We start from the raw sequence: 19,214 nt of genomic DNA on the forward strand, positions 1-19,214 counted from the left end.
AGTTTGCTGGATTTTTATCTAGCATCAAATTGGGTATCAATCTTTTTATGAAATGACCGAAAATAGGAGAAAACTTCACTTTGGCCTTTAACAAATACACCCGAATCATTCTAGTGCAACAATTAATAAAAGTTAACGGATTATCAATTACTAGAAAACGAAACTGACAGAGTAGGCCCCCTGTACATGAGAATGATTAGTCACAGGATTTCTAGTATGCTTGACATATTCACAAGTATCACATACAAAAATTCAAACTCAAATTTTTAATGAGTACTAGATGATGAGCACGGGCTCAATACAAAAAATAATATCACATTTTTTTAAGTCTGTTTTAAAAAATAATAATATATTTTTATGTTTAAAAATTATTTAACTTGAAACTTCCCCTTTTACCTTTAATAAAATGATATAAATTCACAGAAATATCTATGACTTGTTTTAGACCATTAGTTTCAAAGATCTTTCCTTTCTTTTTTAAACTTCGTGCTTAGTCAAATTATGTCACCTAAATTAGGACAGAGAGATTACCTTTTAGTAAAATAATTATGAAATTTTTATTATAGAGAGTATTATAATTCAATTAATTGAAAATATCAATATATTATTTTACTTAGTTCGCTTCTCCCATATATGACTTTCCTGGTTTGGTTCTCCAATTGAAAGATTTGAAATACACTTTCTTCTACCGAGTTTCATGCCATCATCTCTTTCTACTCAACAACATTGAAAAGCGCTTTCATGTGTTAGCATCTGTTACAGTCTTAAATTTTTAGGCAAAAGTCATAGACAACCCCCTAAACTTGTCTACAAATTCCTTATGGCCACCTCAACTCAGACTTGTACCTATTGAACACTTATACTATTCCGGATTTGAACCAATTAGATACTTTTTTAATAATCTTCCAAAAATGTAAAGTGTGTGAGTTACACTTGCCAGTGACGTGGCAAGTGACAAATTAACCGTGGACACATGGCATTTAAGTTCTATAATAATTAAAAATTATTTTAGTGAATGAAAAAGGAGTATTTTATGCAAAAAAAGAAAAGGACCCTACCACCCCTATCCACAGCACCCTTCCCCTGCTACAGAACCCCGTCCCCCGTCCCCTGCCACCCGCATTTCTTCTTTTCTTCTTCTTTGATATCAATATGTTTTCTCTACTTTTATCCATCTAAAAGAAGACTCCATTGATACAAAAACTTGCTTCCTCGACTAACTTCTCACTGATATAAGGAGCAAAAAAAGGAGGATGTGATACAAGTTAATGGATACAATCTTTCGATCTTTTGGTAATTCAAGAACGTAATTTTTTGAGTTTTTATTGATTTCTTTTGGGTTCTTTTCCTTCTTGTGTTGTGGATTCTTTAGAGATTAGAGTTTTTTTATAATCTCAGAGAAATTATTTTCAGAATCATTTCTACTTGCCGCAAAAAATGGAGATTTTTGAGACCCAAATCTGATATCTTTTTTTCTTGATGGCCAACTCAGATTTGAAAAAGAAAAAGAAATGAAATTAAAATGGTGGTAGCATTTTTAAATCTGAAGAAAGAAAAACGACGAGGCGGTGGCTAGTGGCAGAGATGGTGATCATCATCAATGGCGGGGTGGCAGTGGTGATGGAAATTAAAAATGACAATGGTGAAGTGGCTGGAGAAAAAAGAGGAAGGAGAAGAGCGGGTGGCGGCAGCGATAGGGTTGGTGGTCGATGATGGCAAAGTAACATGAAGAAGAAGATAAAATAAAAATTAAAAAAGAAATGCTTAATTAGATTACCCTCCTCACAAAAAAAAAAAAAATTACCCTCCTTACGCGCTTCAACTAAGTGCAACACACACATTATACCAACTCAGCAAAAAGTATTCAATAGGTACAGGTTTTGAAGAGTTCGAGTGTCAAATTGAAACAAGTTTAGGTTTAGGTGGTCATGAGGAATTTGTGGACAAGTTTAGGGGGGGGGGGGGGAGGTCCAAAATTTTAAGTATAGACAACTTCATTATTTTAAGAAAATATGTGTATACGTTTTTTGGCCGTTTACATTTTATCTTCTTGATGTTAAGTTTTAAATCTTTTGGTTTTATAACTTCTTTAGCCGTTTTTGTGTTCAATTTAAATCATTTTTTTTCATGAATTTCTCTTCTTTAAATTTTCTCTAAGCTTATTTTTATCATTTTCTGAATTTATTATCATTATTTAAATGCTTTTTTTTTTTTTACAATTGTCTCCTACTTCTTCACGTGGACTCCATCTTAATTTTTTATTTTATTTTTTACAATTATCTTCTATTTCTTCACGTGAATCCCATTTTTTTTTTTTTTACAATTGTATCTTAATTATTCACGTGGACCCCAACTTAATTTTTTATTTCTATTATTGTTGAAGAGTGGATTTCATTTTAATTATTTTTATTTTTTTTATTTTAGCTATATTAGAAGAGTAGGTTGGATTAAAAAATAATTGAACACTTTAGCCCCCGACGACTTCAAACTATGTGGTGGACCTATTGCCCCTAAATATTTTTCGACCAATACTATTACCACCTTCTGAAGAAACCTGATAGTGGATCCCTGATAGATTCTTACACGCAGGAGTTTGAATTTTCAATATTTTTTTGAACACGTAAATAAACCATGAAAGAAAAACTAATTACATGTGACTTTAGCATAGCAAATATAAATTGATAACTTATCGTATTGTGTGAATTTTATTATTCCTTTGATTTTGATTTATGCGGTGGTAATTTTTTAGATATGGAATTTAAGAAATGATTGAGTAAATACTTTTGAAATTGATGGATTTTCTTATGGTCTTAAAGAGTTATTAAATATAAACTCTTTTTAAAAATAAATTAAAAAAAAAGTAAGACATTAAGTAGGAAATCAAAAATAATTCCACTTTTTTTTTTTAAATTTTTTGGAGTTGGAGTTGTATTTGACCATAGTTTTTGCAAATAGTATTTTTTATTCAATTGTATTTGTTTTGGTTGTGAAAAAAATGAATTTTTCTTGTTTTTCAAATTTCAAACACAACTTTAAACTGTATTTGAAATTTTTATGATCAAACACTAATTTTTTTAAAAAGTAAAAAAAAAATCAGAAAAAAAGTATATAATTCTTATAGCCAAACGGGTCCTAAAATTAAGACAAGAAAATTATAAATTACATCTAATCTTTAAGTCGACTGACTTTTAATGTGTGACTTTACTCGTATCAGTCACGCAACCTATTGTGGCAGAGGAAGTGTTAATTGGGCTCTAAAGTAATGAATTATCATTACTTCTCCTAACCACCGTAATTTTGTTTTGGCTAACCATATATAGATACCAGTACTACGTACGATATGCTGGTTTGGAGAATAGCAAAAGGTAATCTTACTGTAGAATTAGATGAGAAAGAGCTCGTTTGGATTGGCTTATAAGTTGCTTATGTTAGGATTGAAAAAGTCTTCTATTCATAACCGGAACAGAATTACAATAGGAGGAGCAACTCTCACACTCAACTATTACAAAAAACTAATCCTAAACTGAATACCTATATCTCACTCAAGTGTTTTCCTTACTGTTTTTCTCTCTTGCTCTTGGTTATGCTACAAATGATAGAAGGCTTCCCTATTTATAGGGATGAAATGAACCTATTGATGTCATTTGTGACTCAAGCAAGCACTTGACAATTTGTCAAATACAAGGAAGATGTTTTCTTCCTTAAAACAAGAAATATGTTTTCTTCCTTGTTTTTTTCCTTAAAATGAGGGAGATGTTTCCTTCCTCAAATTATGGGATGGACCCAACAAATCTCCCCTTCCAGTCTCATACACCTGAAGGAGAGTACACTGACTTTTAGTTTGAGTGTATGCCGACAAGTTCTTTGCACAATTCGAACTTGTCTCTCGGTACCACCTTGGTCAGCATGTCTGCAGGGTTGTCGTTTGTGTTGATCTTGGAGAGCTTAAGTTCATGTTGCTCGACTGCTTCTCTGAGCCAGTGATATCGAACGTCAATATGTTTTGTGCGTGAGTGGTACCTCGAGTTTTTGCTGAGATCCATAGCGCTTTGACTATCACAATGAATTGTGTATTCTTCTTGTCGGAAACCCAGTTCTTGAAGGAAATGTTTCAACCACATAAGCTCCTTCCCAGCTTCAACTGCGGCAATGTATTCGGCTTCTGTGGTTGATAGTGCTACACACTTTTGTAACCTGGATTGCCATGACATAGCTCCCCCTGCAAATGTGAATATATAACTCGAAGTTGATTTGCTGCTATCATAATCTCCTGCCATGTCAGCATTAGTGTAACCTTCCAAAATCGGCTTAGCTCCCCCATAGCACAAACATAGTCTGGATGTACCCTTCAGGTACCGTAGTATCCACTTGACAGCTTCCCAATGTTTTCTTCCTGGATTTGATAAGTATCTGCTCACAACACCGACAGCATGAGCAATGTCTGGCCTTGTGCACACCATTGCATACATCAAACTTCCAACTGCTGAAGAGTAGGGCACTGCTTTCATCTTCTTCTTTTCTTCTTTGGAAGAAGGACAACTTTCCTTGCTCAACTTGAAGTGATTTGCTAGTGGAGTACCAACAGGCTTGGTATTTTTCATGTTGAACCTTTTGATCACGCGTTCAACGTATTCCTCTTGTGACAAGAACAACTTCTTTGCCTTTCGATCACGAATGATTTTCATGCCCAAGATATGTTGTGCAGGGCCTAAGTCTTTTATATCAAAGAACTTAGACAAATCTTTCTTCAAGTTGTTGATCATAGTTGCATCCTGGCCTACTATCAGCATATCATCCACATAGAGCAGAAGGATGATAAATTTTCCATCGGGGAACTTCTTCAAGTACACACAATGATCTGCAGTTGTTCTTTTGTATTGATGTTTCAGCATGAATGAGTCGAACTTTTTGTACCATTGCCTTGGGGCTTGTTTGAGACCGTAGAGACTCTTCCTAAACTTGCAAACGAGATGCTCTTTCTTTGGGATTCGGAAACCATCGGGCTGCTCCATGTATATTTCTTCCTCCAAATCACCATGCAGAAAAGCTGTTTTCACGTCCAAGTTCAAGATCCATACTTGCCACCAATCCGAGAACCACTCGGATAGACATCATCTTCACAAGCGGCGAAAAAATCTCATCAAAGTCGATTCCTTCCTTCTGTTGGAAACCTTTGACTACGAGCCTTGCCTTGTACTTCACGATATTTCCGCTAGCATCTTTCTTGAGCTTGAAGACCCATTTGTTCTTCAAGGCCTTCTTTCCCGGAGGAAGTTTCACCAACTCATATGTTTGATTCTTTTGTAAAGAATTCATTTCTTCCTCCATGGCCTGTCGCCAATTGGATTTTTCACGATGAGATTGAGCTTCTTGAAAGCTCTCTGGCTCCCCCTCGCTGGTAAGAAGGATCCATTCTGTTGGCGAGTATGACCTTTGAGGGATTAACCCTCGTGCAGAACGTCGAACTTGATTATTTCCAGCTGCGTCTTGGGGTGAAGGCTCCCCCTGCTCAAGAATTTCTTCGTTTTGACCATCATCAACATCTGCCGGATTAATGTTTTCTTGTTCATCATGGACATTATCATGAAGTTCCTCGTTATTGAGAGGAATGTGTGGTGATTCAGGGACATCATCTGGAGCATGATAACTTCATTGCTTGTTGACTGTTGGAGCACACTCATGAAACTGGTTTTCATGGAACACAACGTCTCTACTTCGAATCACTTTCTTCATTTCGGGATCCCACAGCCTGTATCCGAACTCTTGATCTCCATAACCGATAAAGATACACGGAGTTGATCTGAGATCAAGCTTCTGCCTCAACTCCTTGGATACATGCACAAATGCCTTGCACCCGAACACTTTTCAAGTGAGAATATGAAATATCTTTCCCAGACCATATCTTTTCTGGAACTTCAAAGTTCAATGGGCCTGAAGGTGACCTGTTTATAAGATAACAAGCTGTCAGAACAGCTTCGCCCCAGAATGGCTTTGGCAGTTTAGCCATACTGAGCATGCATCGGACTTTCTCAATAATAGTGCGGTTCATTCTTTCAGCTACACCGTTATGTTGTGGTGTTCGTGGCACCGTTTTCTCATGTCTGATCCCATGTCCAACACAATATGCCAAAAACTCCCGGGAAGTGTACTCGCCTCCATTGTCGGATCGGAGGCATTTCAGCTTCTTTCCAGTCTCCCTTTCTACCATAGCATGGAATGTCTTGAAACGATCAAATACTTGATCCTTCAATTTGAGACAATAAGCCCAAACCTTCCGTGATGCGTCGTCGATGAATGTCACGAAGTATTTGCTACCACCAAGAGATTCTTCAATGGGTCCACACACGTCAGAGTGGACAAGGCTCAGCAACTCGGAATGATTCTTTCTGGTGGAACTGAAAGAAACTCTATGTTGTTTCCCGAATAAACAGTGATCACAGGGATCCAAAGTTACGTCTTTATCTATTGAGATGGATTTTTTCTTTGCAAGAGTCGTCAATCCCTTCAGACTCATGTGGCCCAATCGTCTATGCCACAAGTTTGGCGATGTCTCTTCTTCAACTGCATTGAGACTCGGTTGATACAACTTTACATTGGTTTTGTAAAGAGTACCACAAATATGTCCTCTAGCAATAACCATAGAGCCTTTGGACAGCTTCCACGTACCATCCTTGAACAGATTTCCATACCCCTGTCGATCCAGAGCTACTCCTGAGATCAAATTCAATCTCAGATCCAGAACATGACGAACCTCTTTCAACACAAGTGAGCTTCCATTGCTGGTTTTTATGTGCACATCACCAATGCCAACAATGCTCGAGAAACTGGTGTTTCCCATCTTCACAACGCCGTAGTCTCCAGATTTATAAGTACTGAACAAATCCCGGTGTGGAGTGGCATGGAATGATGCAGCAGTATCAATCACCCACTCAATATCATTTGTGCCCACGTGTAGGCATGCTTCCTCTCCGCATGTAACAAGTGCAATGTCTGGTGACACGGTGACCATGGTCTCACCATCTTCCTTGCTCGAACTCTGGTTAGTTTGAGGCTGCTCCCGTTTAAGCTTTCGACACTCCACCTTCTTGTGGCCATAGTTGCCACAATAGTTACAATATCCCTCGAACCAAGTGTTGGTATCGACGGAATTTCCCCGCTCTCGTGATCTCCCTCGAACTTGAGATCTTCCTCTACTTTGACCTCGACCTCTACCTTTGCCTCGGCCTCTTTCTCTACCTCCGCTTCTACCTCCGTTGCGTCCACTATTTTCAGAAACAAGGGCATATGATTGATCTACCCCGGCTTCTTTTCTTCGCGATTCCTCGTTTATTAAGGCGTCCGTGACCATCTGCATGGTCACCTTACCATTGGGGGCAGAATTACTGAGAGTGACGACAAGAGTCTCCCAGCTATCAGGTAGAGAACTTAGGAGCAAGATTGTTTTCTCCTCATCTTTGAGAACCTATTTGGCTGCACTTAGCTGGTTCACGAGATCTTGGAACTGACTTGTGTGTTCTGTGACAGAGGTACCGCTACGTAGCTTGTGATTTACCAATCGCCTCATCAACAATGTTTTATTTCGAGCCGTTTTTGCTTGGTACATGCTCCCAAGCTTTTCCCAAAGTTTGTAAGCACTCGTTTCTTGCGCGACATGATGGAATACACTATGGTCAATCCACTGTCGAATTTGTGCGACCGTTTTCCTATTCATTCTTGCCCATTCTTCGTCTGTCTTCTTGTCGGGTTTGGCACCTTTATTTTCGAGTGGCTCGGCTAAATCCTTCAAATTTAACAAGTCCTCCATACGAGGTTTCCACATGTTATAATTTGAGGATGTTAGCGGAATCATGGTATCTGATGATGATTTCTCCATGATATAGTGCACCTAATCTGCTTGTATTGGACTGTGGAAGCAGAATTAGGCAAAACGGGACTCACGGTTGAATTCGGAATGGTCGAAAACTTAGGGAACCGGTCTGACCAATCTGAAAACCGGACAAAAACAGAGTGAACCGAGCTGCACTAATTCAAACCGAACCGGGCCGGTTTAACCACTGACTAGTTGAAAAAGTCAACAAAAGGATGATGTGGCAATTGGACTTTGACCAGATCTGGTTCTGGTCAAACGGGTTGGTCTGGACAAAACGGGTTGTTCGTATCGGGTTTCTCCGATCATCTTCTCCGGCGAGTTGGTGGCCGGAAGGTGGCGGAGCGGCGGCGGCGATGGCGATGGTGGACAGAGAAACTTTGACTGGACTTTTGGAGGCCTTCCGGTGATCGAAAAATTCCGAAAAATATATATTCGGAATCCTCGGAACGAGATCTTTCTAATGGTATACTTAGAGCACAATTTTGGGACAAAAAATTTTTGACTGAAAATTTTACGAAACTTTAAAAGATTGGCCTGGAAGATTAACCAAGCTCTGATACCACTTGTTAGGATTGGAAAAGTCTTCTATTCATAACCGGAACAGAATTACAATAGGAGGAGCAACTCTCACACTCAACTATTACAAAAAACCAATCCTAAACTGAATACCTATATCTCACTCAAGTGTTTTCCTTACTGTTTTTCTCTCTTGCTCTTGGTTATGCTACAAATGATAGAAGGCTTCCCTATTTATAGGGATGAAATGAATCTATTGATGTCATTTGTGACTCAAGCAAGCACTTGACAATTTGCCAAATACAAGAAAGATGTTTTCTTCCTTAAAACAAGGAATATGTTTTCTTCCTCAAAACAAGGGAAATGTTTTCTTCCATAAAATGAGGGAGATGTTTTCTTTCTCAAATTATGGGATGGACCCAACAGCTTATAAATTGTTTTTAATTTTTTTGAGTGTTTGGCTGGCCAGTTTAAAGTCATGTTGTGCTTAAAATAAGCTCAAAAAAATAATTGAGTCCATTTAACTTAACTTATCTAAAACAGTTTATAAGCTAAAAAAAAAAATTAGATTATCTCAATTTATTTTTTTTAACTTATAAACTGTTTGCAGCTTATAGGCATAAGCTCATCCAAACGGACTCAGAGTAATAAATGATAGCTAGCATGCAGGTAGTAGGAAAAGCTTATTCTGATATCCTTCTTCTTCTTTGCCTAGAGCGGGGTGATAATGATGAAAAAAAGTACTACTAATTTGTATGGGAAACATTACTTTGCCGCCTGAATTTGGCTGCTGCTCTAACTACCTATTTATGGCTTACCCATACCTGCTAAAAATCAAGCATAGACCTATAGCATCGTGACATAAAATCTTATTCCTTTTTTCAGTATAATTATTTGGTATTCGCTATTCGCTATTTTCGAAAATCATAAATATTTAAATTTGTGTCGTACAGGATCTATTATAAACAACAGCGACCTTATTAGGGATTTTACATTTCCAGAAATCAAACTGAAATCATTGATTAAGCCATCTAATTACAAGTTCACAACCTTGAACTTGACGGTTAAAAATTAACCTTCAATCCCTATTGTTATAGGTTTTTTGGACTAGGGTGTTTATGATATGATACAGTAATGATAGAAAGTTATTTTCAAGTTCGGTTTTGATTTGTGCTGTATGGTTCATCGGTAATTTTGTTTGCCTGACTACCGACTTACATATAATAGAGAATTATGACTTTAACAATGATGGGAACTCTTTCATCATTCTTGAAATGAATAAAAATAATCTAGTGTTATTTAGTAAATTCTCTAGTGTTGACTATATTCATAATTAAGTAGTAATTAATATATTTATTTTTGGTAGTAAGGACAATAACCTTTTTCCTAATTATTATTTTTACTATTCCCCCTCTCAAGAGCTACTCATCTTGCTCGCGTGGTGACTCGAACCCGATAACCTCAAAGTTAGAAGTGAAGGATGCTTATCACTTAAATAACCTTCTCTGGCCGGCAAGAAGCTTTTTGTTTGAAGGATTTTAGTATTTTATAGCCTTTTATTAGTTTAATTTTGATTAATTAAAATATTACTTATATAACAATATGATATAGTATATGTGGATTGTTATGAAACTAAGTATTTGGATACAATATTATATCTAAATCGAATAGCTTATCAGATACAAACTTTTTTAAATTGCATACTAAATACCTACGAGATATTGTAACCGAAATTGAAGTGCCGAAACTTTTAGTTTCGATACGATAATTCAGTATTTACCAAAATATGACGCATATTACTATTTGCAAATAGTAAAATATTATTTGCATATATTGTTTATTTATTAATTTTCGTTATTTCAACATAAACTTAAAGTTAGGAATTTGAAGCTGAAAATTTGATTTGAGAAATATTTTGACGCAAAAACTTCTAAATTTCTTTTCAAAGGTAATATTTATGCCCAAACACTACTTCAATTTAAAATATTTTTTTCTGAGCTTCAACTCATTGAATAATTATCTAATTTGATCAGTTAGTATATAAATGAAGTTATTTAAGATATATGTGGCCACCTTACTGTTTCTTAAGTAAATGAGACATAACCACCGAGGATTGTGGTGCAGATGGAGCAACTCTTCCCTTAATTAGAAATTTTGAATTCGAGCTCTGGCTATGGAATTTGTTTTGAAAGAGAGCGCTCCCTCCACTCACTAGAATGAAGCCTTATGCGGAGCGAATTCGAATATAATCAAGCTCTAATGTAAATAGCGAAAATCGAGTGGGGAAAAAAAAAAGTAAATGAGATGTATTTATAGTATTATCCTCCAAGGCTGAGTTCAAAGCTTTTGATATTATTGCTAGCTAGAGATCTCGAAGCTAGGTGAGTTGACCCGTCAATGGAAACCGGAAAATGAAATGAAGAAATCTTCCATCAACTTTTTGTTTGGGGCCTCGTTGGATAGCTTGTAGAGTAGCTGCAAATCATAAAAAGAATTTAGTACATTAATAATCTTTTCCTTCTCTGAAGCAGTTTCGATGTTTAGACTTGATTTTGGATGTTAAAACAAGTTGTTCAGTTACTTTAGTACTGATAAACTCCTAAATTATTTATTAGATTTTGTATTTTAAATTTGAAGTTAAAATAACAAACTATATCAATTAAAAAATAATTATAGCTCCAGTTTTTGTTACTTTTTCCCTTACTGGAAAATGTGGCACACATGGAGCCCGTTTGAATTGGCTTATAAGCTATTTTTAGCTTTTTTGAGTGTTTGACTGACCAGCTTAAAATCATTTTGTGCTTAAAATAAGCTCAAAAAAATAATTGAGCCCATTTGACTTAGCTTATCTAAAGCAGCTTATAAGCTGAAAACAGTTTATAAACCAAAAAAAATAAGTTAAACTACCTCAACTTATTTTTTTTTAGCTTATAGGCATAAGTCCATCCAAACAGGCTCATGATCTATTATACTCTCATTTTTCGACTCTCGCTTTTCTTCAGTTGTGGAAGACACTGCTTTTTGTATTTAAAAATAATATAATTTAATTTTTTTTTCATGTCGTCATGATCAACAGTAACAAAATACGACTTGTTTACCATTATAAGTCTAAAAACTTTTATTGTTAAAACTTTGTGCTTATTGAAATAAAATTACATAAGAATAAGTGTTACGATCCCCTGATATGGATCTAGCTATACGATTGTGTAAGATAAAATCAGATTTAACATGGAGAGAATTAAGAGAAGAGGTTTTCTTTTTCTAACCTGTGGTGCTGGTTCATTAAGAGGGAACCTGCAATCTCTTGAGTTAAAATATTCAAAAACTGAAATAATTTTCTGTTTACATTACATGGGATAAACATACAGTCAAATACTGATAAGATAACTATCCCTATAAACTAGGACATGTTTTCCTAACATTATGGATTGAGAAACTGCAAACAACTACTATAAAAAATATAAGTACTTCAAATAACTACTACCGTAAACTATCGGTGATCAAGGACCGCTAACAATAAGTAAAAGATCTTAAGTTGGAATCCTGAAAATAAAATTATCTTATGATAAGCAAAGTTTTTAATACAAATACTAACGAATAGAAAACTGATAAATTGTAGTACTACTAGTACTAGTCTAATGGTGTTCAAGGAGATGGTGGTCACCCCTACGATGAATTGATAAATGGGGCATGTGTTGTAGAAAGGACAGTCAGCAGTCAACATCAAGGACTTAACCGCCGGCCTCAGAGGACAACGTGCTGTCTATATGTTTCGCTGTAATTTAGACTGCACCATTTACTCTACGGCCGCTATCATTGCGCATTTGATTTTTCAACCTATCCCGCCGCCGTTTCATTCAACTTTAAGGACCCTATCCACTTTATATAGAAATCACCATTTTGCAATGAAAATTTTAAATACAATTTGATATTTAAAAAATTTCTAAAATATTATTTTCACTTTTTTCCTTCTATTTTTTTTATTTTTAATACATTCAAACAATTAAATATATTTTACAATAACTATTACCAAACACGACTTTACCTTTAACTCCAACTTTAAAATTCCAAAAAAATGAGAATTATTTGATTTTCATGGCCAAACGCTTGCTAACTATTCTTTGGGTCCCTCCATTTTATAAATTCTTTCCGTCTCAATTTATTTGTATGATTTTAATTCGTTATAGAGTTTAAAAAATAAAGGAAGATTTTAGAATCTTGTGATCTTAAATTAAAGATATGTAAAATGTATCAAAATATTTTTTAATCTTGTGATCTTAAATATGTCATTTGAAGGTAGAGTTAAATAATTACAAAAAATAAAAGAGACGTTTTTAAACGGACTAAAAAGGAAAAGAAGATAAAATAAATTAAAACAAAGAGAGTAAATATTATATCAGGTTTAAAATTGTTAATTTTAAAAAGTTATTATATTATATTTAGTGTGACAAATACTAAAGGAAAAGGATCAAAAATATCCCTCTACTTTGGGAAAGGGGTCAAAAATATCCTCCATTATAAATTTGAATAAAAAATATCCCTCCTGTAATGAAAATTTTCAAATATACCCCTGTCTTAACCGAAATTTCCAACATAATTCGATTTTTTTATAAACCCCATCTAACTACATAAAAAAAACTCATATGGGTTACTCGTTTCTGTGCTTAATGGCTCCAGATGTAGTACTCGGGAATAAATTGGTCGCATATGAATTTTTTATGTAGTTGAGTCGGGTTTAAATGAAGCGGGTTTAAAAATTAAATCGAGTTATGTTGAGAATTTACATTAAAATGGGGGTATATTTAAAAACTTTTATGATAGAAGGGATATTTTTAACCCAAATTTATAATGAAGGATAATTTTAAGACTTTTCCCAAAGTAGAGGGACATTTTTTTATCCTTTTCCCAATATTAAAAGTTGATTTTAAAAATTTCGTGCAGACTCGAATTACCTCACTTTTGTTGAACAAACTACAATTTTCTTTGCCATATAGATTCCACTTGCCTTTCGATTTTGTATAAAAATTCTTTGACGATGCTTAATAGGACATGAATTAGTTTGAAAAATTAACATTTAAATTAAGTTAAAAAGGGCATGGAAAATTAAATTTGTGTTTGGATATGAACATATAATTGATCAGAAAAATAATGCTAACTTAAAATAAAAATATTATTAATTCAATTCTTATTTTCCATTAGAATAATATTCTCTGTCCCATAATAAGTGTCACCTTAGTCAAAAAATTTTGTCCCTTAACAAATGTTGTCAAGATATAAATTTGCTATTTTTTTCAACTCTACCTTTAGATAAAAACTACAAGCTAAATTAACATAAATATGATGATTGAAAAAGTTACATAGTAACTTGATGTCGTTGAATTGTTAATATAAAAAAGATTATTACTTATGCATGTTCTTGTCAAGATAAAAAATAATAATTTATTTTATTATATAGGAACAATTTAATAAATTTTTCATTGCATTATTTGCTTTTTAATATGCGTAATTTTTATTAAGATGACGTAAATTATGGGATGGAGGGAGTAGTAATCTCTCAAATGCTGTCGGCGTTCACCAAGGCAGCTATAAATACATCCTTAATACCACTAACCTGCCGAAACCCCTTTTATTGTTACTCTCTAATTCCCTTTTGTTCCTTACAACAATTACACATAACTAGTCATACTAATGGTAGTTCAAAGTTCCACCACGTGCGGCGGCGGTGGTTCGCGCAAGGAGACATCCAAGGAACTCCACTTTCGCGGCGTTCGTAAGCGGCCATGGGGTCGATACGCAGCTGAAATCCGCGATCCCTGGAAGAAATCACGACGTTGGCTCGGAACATTCGACACTGCTGAGGAAGCTGCCTTAGCCTACGATGAGGCCGCAAGGAATCTCCGTGGACACAAGGCCAAAACTAATTTTGGACTCGATGGGTTTGCTGCAACCGCCCCAAGAAAACTCCAGCATTGGTGTTTTCAGGCCCATGAAAATAGGAACAGTATGGTGGCTAGTACTGAGTATACAGGGTATAAGATAGAAGGTGTTGGTGTTGTAATGAATGAACATGAGAATGAGAAGAAGAAGATGATGATGAAAAGTGAGAAGAAACCTTTTTTGTTTGATCTAAATCTCCCTGCGCCACTTTTCTAATTAGTTTGATGTGTTAGGGTGGATCTATTGTTGGAAGAATATTCGAGAATACGTGTTTATACATATGTTAAAAATCTATTATCAGAAAAAAGAAAATTAGTGCATATAATGTTATGGTATTTTGAACCGTCTTACATAAAATTCTAGATCTGTATTATTTTTGTCTCATCCATCAGACTTTATACATTGCCCAAATCACATGTTGTTTAGGTCCTGCAATTTCCCATTCAAATGAGATGTTTCATTCTAGAATGTGAGTATAAAGCAAAAAAATTTACGCCATGGGGTTTAAACTTTCTCCAAAGTCTCTTATGCAACAGATTTGTTTTTCTCACAAAAAAGGAAAAGAAAAAATCTGTTTTGGACGGAGTGGGAAAGGCAATGTAGGGAAAGTGAAAAGGTTGGGTTTGTTGTAATTTGGGCCAATCGTATATCGTGAAAGACAGTATAAAAGTTGGACAAGAAATCCCTAGTTTCAGAGTAGATTTATCTCATAAGTGAAAGTTGTATTACCTGGTACTAATTAGTATGGTTGGAGTCCGCAATTTAAATGATCCAAAAAGTGAGTTCGGAGATCAAAATAACTCAATAAAAAAAAAAATCAAACTAACATTTGCGCACTAAATTAGTGCTCAACGGGATTAAACTGTACTTTTACAGTTTAATCTTATTGCGCACTAAATATTTTTACAGTTTAGTCTTATTGCGCACTAATTTAGTGCGCAATAGGGGTTTAATAAAAATCCTATCAACTTTATTTTTTCAAGTTATTCTTCTTCACCTCCTCCATTTTCACTTTTTCAACATACTTTAGCCCCCTCAAAATCATGTCTCAGAACTCAGAAACGTTAAACTTTACTATAGAACTCGATGTTTGTAAATGTGGTCATTATTATAAGCTAAGAACATTAAGGATCCAAGATAATTTGGGGAGTCGTTTTTTGTGTTGTAAAGTGCCGAAGTAAGTGCTTTTATAATTTTTTAGGGTTTAATTTTTTTACATTATCTACATATTTTACTTTAAAAAATTAATTTTCTTATAATGAATATAGGATATGGGCAGTTGCAAATATTTTTGTTGGGAAAATAGCATTCTAATGTATAAAACGGTGACGGCAAAATTTAAAAAGCCTCTTGTTGATAGAGATATCGCGACCTCACGTATCACCAGAGATACCGTGAAGTTTGACTTACAGTTTAAGCTTATGAAAGCTCAACAAAAAATCAACCTTTTGGAGGTGATACTTATAAAGTATCCAAAAAAAAAAAAAGTTTTCTCAAGACTAATCTTAGAGACACTCAGCAAGAGAAAAATGTTTTGAAAGAAAAACTGAAATTTTGGAAGATTATTTGTGTCATCTTGTTATTGTTTATTATTTCTATGTATTTTGTTTATTAAGTTTAATATTTCTATGTATTTTTTTTATGTATTTTCTATTTAGTTTGTTATTTTTATGTACTAGTTGCACATTTTCATTTATTATGTAATCCGCACCCTTTATGTACTAGTTAATAATAGTCTATAACAATCAAAGCAAATCAAAACATACTAAAAAATTTCAAACTGATGACTTTATCATAAACTAAAAATACAAATTAACCACATGAGTCCGTAACTTAAATGACCCAAAATCTAAGAGAGTGAACCGAAATAACCCCCAATCATCATCAGAATAGAAGTCCTCAATATCGTCGTCAGAATAATATTTTGGATTTCTTAAAACATATCTTCTTTCTGTAGATGTTAATTCTCTCCCTGTTGATGATGTTTGTTCTTCGGCCAACTTTAGCATGTAAAATCTGCAACGTCTTGCTAGCATTCTATTGTTTTCTTTTCTAATCCTTTGTACGGCAAGCTCGCATGTTTCTGGACCTACTCGGGGCATTGTCATTGAGTACCTTGTTGTGATTTGAGCGTTGAGATTTTTCAAGTCACGAACAAGAAGCTCTGATTAGGCATGCCGATATGCCCATTCTCGGCGTAACCCGCAATAATATTCTCATTGATCTGAATATTTTACGCTGCAAAAATCATCATTACGCTTTATAAGAAGGTGGTTTTTCGAATCGTTTAGTTTGAAATCATTGTTATCAAGAAAACTTGTTTCACTTGAATAGTTTCTATGATTTGAACTATCATCACCACTGCTATTCGAATCATTTGGAAGGGATAAAGATCAATCTACATTTCTACTACGCGACATTAAATATGATGTACTCTAATAACAAATGAAAGCTATTTATATAGTTGCAAACCCCCAAGCACCCTTGAGGGATGGTCATTATGATCCTACCTACTTACTTTATTATAAAAAAATATTAATTTTCATCGGACATCTCACAGTCCGAATCTCACTTGATCTGAATCTTATGTAATCATGTTGACCATATTCTACCCTTAGGCAATGTATTTTCATCCGATTGTTCTCTTCGCGAAAACGGTTAAGAGCAAAATTCAACTCTTGTGGAGTGTCATGAGGCATTGACATAACACGTTTTTTTGGACGTTTAAGCCCTAATGACCTCAAGTTTTGTTCCAGTGCTGCAGCCTCCTTGACACGCCAATCTCACTCCTCTCTCATTGTATTATTGTATTGTCGATTGAATTTGTTGTTCGGGTTATTTGAGTATTTAAAATCATCAACTAGTTCCCATGTCCTACCCATTGCTTCGAATATGTCTACCGGGGTAAAACATGTAATAGAACCAATATCAGCAAATTAGGTATAGAATGACATGATAACTTGTTTTAATATGAATACTAGTTGTTCGTCAATCATGTTATATACAACTTCTTGATTTGACAACACAATGCTGCATTATTTGACTGCTTTGTATGACACTTAATTATATTACGTAACATTTAAATGCGCAAAATATGAGTTTTCAGAATGACATGCTTGATTTGACAATATAATGCTGCATTATTTCACCAATTTGTATGACACTTAATTATATTGGGCAACATTTAAATGCGCAAAATATGAGGTTTAGGACACACCATGCTTGATTTGACAACACGATGCTGCATTATTTGACCTATTTTTAAAAAACACTTATATTGCAGAATATTTAAATGCGCAAAATACGAGTTTTAGAACACTATGCTTGATTTGTCAACACAATGTTGCATTATTTGACCGCTTTTTATGACACATCATACTTGATTTGACAACACAATGCTGCATTATTTGATCGATTTTTAAGACACACCGTGCTTGATTTGACAACACAATACTGCATTATTTGACTGCTTTTCATGACACACACCATGCTTGATTTGACAACACAATGCTGCAGTATTTCACGAGTATTATCCTATTGCGCAATGTTTTCATGCGCAGTAGGAGTATTGCGCGGTGTTTTCCTGCGCAATAGGGATTAGTCCCACGTTTTTTAAATGTTCACTTTTCTGCTCAAATTTTTCCTATTTAATATGAATGTTGGATGAGGTAAAAACTCATCCATTTCATAAGTTTAAGTCTCTTAAGTTCTTAAAAAAAACCAAACTTCAGAGAAAAAATGTCTTTTCCTCCTTCAACTGTTAAGGTTTCTTTATTTTGGGATAGAAATATACTTAATGACAATATTACTGTTCGTTATAGTATCAAACCACAAGCCCATGTAAAGTTTTCAACAATCTTGAATTACGAAACATTAATCAATTACATACACAAAAAAATGGAAACTAATCCCAATCAGTATGGAATATTTGTAATAGGCAGATATCCACACACCGTTTCACAAGGTTTTGTGCTTTATGGTGTGGAATATCAATGATGATGACTCGTTGAAGGATTATTTTAGGGCGCCTGAAGAATATATGGATTTAGTCGCCATTAATGTTCTTGAAATGTATATCGAAAAGATAACTCAAGAAGTCCCTCAAGTCCAGCCTACCCATGGTAACACTTATGGGGACTTTAGTCCTTATGGAGACATTTTAAGTGGTCAAGTGCCACTGGAAACTTTAAGCTAGTAATTTAATCAAACTTACACTGAAAATTGGTAAATACACATTTTCAAATAATTATTTTGTGTAGTAGCACTTGTTTATTTTATTTATTGGTAAATATTCATTTTTCGTATCTTTTAGGGGTTATACACCTGATATGAGTAATATTGGGAAATCCTCTCAGTTCGGTGGAGTTGATCTTTCTCCCAACCATGATAATATAAATCAATATCGGTAGGTTCATCACCTTGATATTAAATAATCCACACATATTTGATGTTGGTATTTAAAATATGTTACTTTCATGTAGTAAGAGGCCTTTCTTAGATGGTGATGATTTCCAAATTATTGTGAGAGTTCATCAAGTGATAGCGAAGAATTACAGAATAATGCAGAAGTAATTGATAATGACGAAGATGTCGATGTTCAATTTGGTATGCAACAAGTACATTTAATAGAAATGATGCAAATTCCGATGCCGGAAAACCCAATTCCCGAAAGCCCAATGCAGTGACATTCTGACCATATTCCATATCTTGACAATCTTCAAGGTCGTGTTGATGCCTTTGTCTTCACCAGAGAAGATGATCAAAGTCGCCAAAAAAATTGGAAAGAACCGGGCGATCTTATAAATGATGATTGCTACCTTAAAAAAGGGATGATGTTCGAATCAAAAAAGGCATTGCAAAATGGCAGTAAAAATTTATAGTTTGTAGACAA

The 19,214-nt window shown here is 34.7% G+C and overlaps 1 protein-coding gene across 1 annotated transcript; it reads left to right on the forward strand.

The window, feature by feature from the left end:
* Window positions 1–13,985: 13,985 nt before the first annotated feature.
* Window positions 13,986–14,707, forward strand: LOC132610463 (ethylene-responsive transcription factor 9-like). The gene has a single exon (XM_060324751.1). It carries the CDS (start codon window positions 14,075–14,077, stop codon window positions 14,537–14,539), a length of 465 nt encoding a protein of 154 aa, XP_060180734.1. The 5' UTR covers window positions 13,986–14,074; the 3' UTR covers window positions 14,540–14,707.
* The last annotated feature ends 4,507 nt before the right edge of the window (window positions 14,708–19,214 follow it).

This window comes from Lycium barbarum, chromosome 9, assembly GCF_019175385.1.
Source record: "Lycium barbarum isolate Lr01 chromosome 9, ASM1917538v2, whole genome shotgun sequence".
NCBI lineage: Eukaryota > Viridiplantae > Streptophyta > Magnoliopsida > Solanales > Solanaceae > Lycium > Lycium barbarum.

What these genes read in the sequence shown, in the direction of transcription:
- LOC132610463 (XM_060324751.1), top strand. Translation starts at nt 14,075, where the DNA reads ATGGTAGTTCAAAGTTCCACCACGTGCGGCGGCGGTGGTTCGCGCAAG.